The sequence below is a fragment of the Clytia hemisphaerica genome, unplaced genomic scaffold, assembly GCF_902728285.1.
Source record: "Clytia hemisphaerica strain Z4C2 unplaced genomic scaffold, Clytia hemisphaerica genome assembly, whole genome shotgun sequence".
NCBI lineage: Eukaryota > Metazoa > Cnidaria > Hydrozoa > Leptothecata > Clytiidae > Clytia > Clytia hemisphaerica.
In genome coordinates, this window is record NW_027103968.1 from 1,697,186 (window position 1) to 1,701,874 (window position 4,689).

The window sequence follows — 4,689 nt, forward strand, 5'->3', positions numbered from 1 at the left end:
AAATACACGCTTTTTTTTTAATAAGAATACACTTTATAAGAATGTCCATGATGAAAATGGCCAAATAATTAAGAATATGCTAAGAATTTCACCATCATGGAATTTTGCTACTCAAGCTAAGAATGTCATTTTTAGAGCATTTTAAATTATAAATTGCCAATTAACCCCAAGTAATAAGAATGCTGTAAGAATATTTTAGGATGATTTTCGCAAAAAAGTTAAGAATATCCATGATGAAATGGATTTACACCTTTCTTATAAAAAAAAGCGTGTAGTTCCATATATCATTTCAAAAATCTTTCGTCGAGATATACACAGCGTAGTATGAGCGATTTTTGCTGTTGAAGTAAACAGACAATACCATCGTCTATTTTTATTGTTGAATTGATATTTCAAAGCATTGCCGTCGTTTTACATAAGATTCCACTTTCCGCACTAAGATTCTACCGCCACTTTTAAATCGGAAAAAAATAAAAATCTGGGTAGTTGAGAAATGAGCTTTGAAAAGTTAGACAGTTTCGTAAGTAAACACAAGATTTTCCGTACCTTTAGAAGAAAACCCTTTCCAATCTCATGCCGGCTATCCCACGAAAATAGCGGCAAATACCGGAAAGTCAGGAGAATCTTAGTGTGGGAAGTAAAATCTTGTGCAAAACGACGGTATATAATTTTCATTCCATAAGACCATTCAACATAAGCCCTCCCCAGCAGTTTGCGTGAATGCGTGAAAATCGAAAGAAAAGTGCATGAATTGCATGAACGTGAAAATCGAAAGAAAAGTGCATGAATTGCATGAACGTGAAAATCCACTTTTTGATTGCGTTGAATGCGTGATTCTGCACTAATTTTGTGTTAAAACGTCATTTTTTCTTTTTTTTATACAGATATCCATGATTTTCAAATGTTTTTCCCTGATTCTTTCCGAAAAATTTCAAGATTTTTTCCTGAAAATCCGGGTTAGCGTGAAACTCCTAGTGCGTGAATTTCGTAAAAAAAGTGTACATGCGTAAAAGTTGGGTCTGCTGGCGGAGCCTTATGTAAGATTTTCAAAAAAACCTTACCTTTGACATTGACGTTAAAAACGATTGCTAAAATGAAAAGTAAAATCCTCAAATTCATTTTCATTGTCATCGTGTTATCGATATCGCTATAAAGAATTCAGCCTTTCGTCAGTGGAGAGAAGAACAAGTGAAAATATTTACGATAATGCAGTACATTTTTTACTTTCCTAATTTTCATTTTGAGATGTCAGGACTAGACACACATCATATTTGCTCAATTACTCGCAGGTTTCAAATTGTCGGAACCAACTGGTTTTCTAGGAAACATTAAAAATTCATGATGACGTTTCGTTCTTTTATACAAAAGTAGGTTACCGATCAAAGTATCCCTTTCTCTTGCAATATCGTCAAAAACTGCATTAAAAAACAAGAGAAGAATATTTCTATGATGTTTTACATTCTTGGCTTGCAAGAGGCTAGACCATTCTAAAGCGAATACAGATACAACTAAATTTGCTTTGTAATATATAATGCATTATTTTAAACTGCATCTCCAGATAGTTTTGAAGTTACTACCGGTAGCACTAATATCCATATATAAGTCAAAACACAAAAACTACTTCCAATCAATTTGACCGACATAATAGCCCAATGAAGGCTAACCTTGAACCCAGACCCCGGTATCGGTTCCAACCAATGAGCGAGCAGTAGAAAACAATACGAACACGCCATGCTCAATGTGAAAAGTGTACTGAAATAGTCTTCTTTTTCAAACATTAAGTCTGTCTCATCTTTATCTTGCTCTCCTCGCTTTGTATGTTTAGCACGATTTTCATCAATAGTTTCTTTAGAAACATCTTTACATTTATCGAGCCAATCTCTGACTTTATCCTCAGCTTCAGCCTGTCTTTCCATAACGTTTATCTCATCAGTTTTCCTTTTCATAAGATGTTTCACGATCAAACTCAGTGATAAATCGTATGCACTCGCGCTCACTTCTTTTACACGCACGATAAAGTATGTAAGCGTGATAAACAAAAATAAGAGATCTGTGACAGAAACAACATCGCGTCCTGGACGCGCTTCCACAAGCATCAGCGTGTGCGCTAGCGGATTACACTTTTCCTCAGGGTTGTAATTCAAAGCGGACCACGTGCTATACATACAAAGTGAAGTCACTACGGCGGAGAGAAGCAAATTCCCAGTTTGGACATCTGGATGGATAGATATAATACTTGCTGATATACATAAAACCAAGTTTATACTGACAAAGAAACGAGTGACGGCGCACTGATAGTTGTGCGCGTAATATACATAAAAACTGACGTAAGCGATTAACGATATTGCGTAAAGAAGGATCGTAATACCGGTGGAACTCGCGTTTATTGAACTATTGTTGTCCATTTTACACGACTGTGTAGCTATAGTGATCGCATCGATTAAGCAAAACAATTGCAGTAATGTGAAAATTAGGATTGAGACTAAATCGAAGTATAACCAATATCTACTCATCTTATTCGGTAGGTTCACAACGCAAGCGAAAATTGCGAACAATAATATAATTTTGACCGGCCAGCAGCCATTATAGATATCATTACGTAATCGATTTGAAGGGTTAATGAATGACGTCACCAAACCAATCAACATGAAAAATATAGCAACGGTCGCAAAGATTCGGTAGAGGGTTGTGAATGCAGGATCGTGACTCATACAGGCTCCCATAGAAGTCACGTGATCACAAAAGAATGAAATCCGTTGAAAATAATGTTTGAAGGACGGTGAAATGGTCACACACGCTAAAATAAAACACAAGCTGAAGAAAATATAATAGACAAGTCTCGTGAGGGCAGGTCGAGATAATGCATTGGGTCGTCCAAACATGATTTTACTGAAATAAAAACCAATAATTCGAATGATAGATTTTAAAAGCAATCCCACCGATAAAGCATCGTTATCATTATCCGCAGATACAGCGAGATATGCGGTGAATAAAATACAAACCAGAACGCTTGTGATGAACAATGTTATGATAGAAGCCGTCGAAATATGAGCTTGTAACTCCTCGTTGATCTCCATCAGGACGCGATAGTTCGTAACGACTGCTGTACTTTTTAGCGAAACCAAACACATGAATAAATGTATAAACGATTCACTATAGACTACATCGTACTCAAGAGAATCATGTGGGGCGTAATTCCTATCGACACCCCCAAACGAAGAATTTGATATCAACGTTTCGTTTGGATTGACGTAACGTGGTTTTAAGTCAGGCTCAATAACTGTTCGATTGACGGTACCCCCTGAACACACAATCCAGTGAAAATAATAAAAGTGCGCTCTATCGTCGCGTCGAATGACTGCGTAAATTACCAACATGTATAGAATAATTAACATAATTACACTTGACGCAGTCCATATCCCATGCTGCATTTTGTCGGTGGTTTCAGTGTATGTCCTATAGTTGATAAGAAAATTCCAGGATAGGAAGTAGCAGAATATCGATGCATAAAAACAGTAGTACAGTTCATTTTTGCGTCCATAAAAGACGTAAATTAATTGTCCTGTCAAGAATATAGTCAATAACGTCAAGTATACGACGATTCCTCCATTATCATCTGTATATTCGATCGTGTAAATAGAGCTTAACAGGCAAGTGAGCAATAGTATAAAACCCACGATACACAGGACGATTTCAACTGATTTTTCACAATTCTGTTTCTTCTGTTTCGTCAAACGATTCACCATTAATTCGTAAATGAAAGTTATGAAATCACAAAGCAAGAACAACAAAACGGTAGACAGTATAAGGTCGCCAAGGAGGACAACGTAGATCCATACGGCGTCAAAAACGACGGGCGGGAACGCAAAGGTGACGCAACAGAGCACAAGCACGGCGATCACTTTCTCGATCCAAAAACCAGTATGGAGCGTCGAGAATCCTTCTTTTTGAATATCCTTTGATTTCCGTTTACTCAACAATAAAGCTGTGAATAAGAAGAAAATCGAAACCGAAAACCCGATTCGGTATGTTATAAAGACGATGATAACCGTTTCGCATGTTTTCGGTTCACGTTTCCAATCACATAACGTGCTGTCACTCGCGAGGTAGGGTTGTATGAAACCAACTGTCGATAGTAAACTACATACCGGAATAAAGGATAGAATGAAGATGTACCATAAATGTGTTAGCCAGAATGATTGTGTATTTCCAGGACCAGGCCCGATGAGAGCTTGGAACGGGTTTTCTTTTTGTTCAACGTAAAAATGTGTTAAGAAAGTCCTGAACGAAGATAAACGTTTTCGGAACGGGAAGCCATCGTCTTCTTTTGGTTGGTCTTTGTTTTGTTCGTCATTTTCATTCTGGTCCTCAATTTTGTCAGCCATGTTAAGTTCGTCATAATATGTCCCATAAGTGTCAATTAAATTAAAACATCACTGCAAATTATTGTTTTGCCGGTTTAAATTGTTTCGTTGTAGTTTGAATTTCTTCTAAAATGAAAATGAAATAGCATGCTGAAGGTGGGCAAACAGTGGAGATAAAATTTTAATATTTGAGCATTTTGTATGGAGTATTCAAAAGTCGATATTGATTTATAATGGCTTCCGAAATTCATCATGACTACTTCTTCAAAGTGTTTCGAAAAAAATAATGTAAACTATTTTCGATTTTTGTCAAACTTTTCACCGA

General features: G+C 36.6%; 1 protein-coding gene across 1 annotated transcript; it reads right to left on the minus strand.

Annotated features, from left to right (window-relative positions):
* Window positions 1-1,441: 1,441 nt before the first annotated feature.
* LOC136810492 (uncharacterized) lies at window positions 1,442-4,486 on the minus strand. Its single transcript, XM_067067059.1, has one exon. It carries the CDS (start codon window positions 4,383-4,385, stop codon window positions 1,542-1,544), a length of 2,844 nt encoding a protein of 947 aa, XP_066923160.1. The 5' UTR covers window positions 4,386-4,486; the 3' UTR covers window positions 1,442-1,541.
* Between the last annotated feature and the right edge of the window lie 203 nt (window positions 4,487-4,689).

Bases quoted from the DNA above. Each gene is read 5' to 3' on its own strand.
- LOC136810492 (XM_067067059.1), bottom strand. From the start codon at position 4,385: ATGGCTGACAAAATTGAGGACCAGAATGAAAATGACGAACAAAACAAA.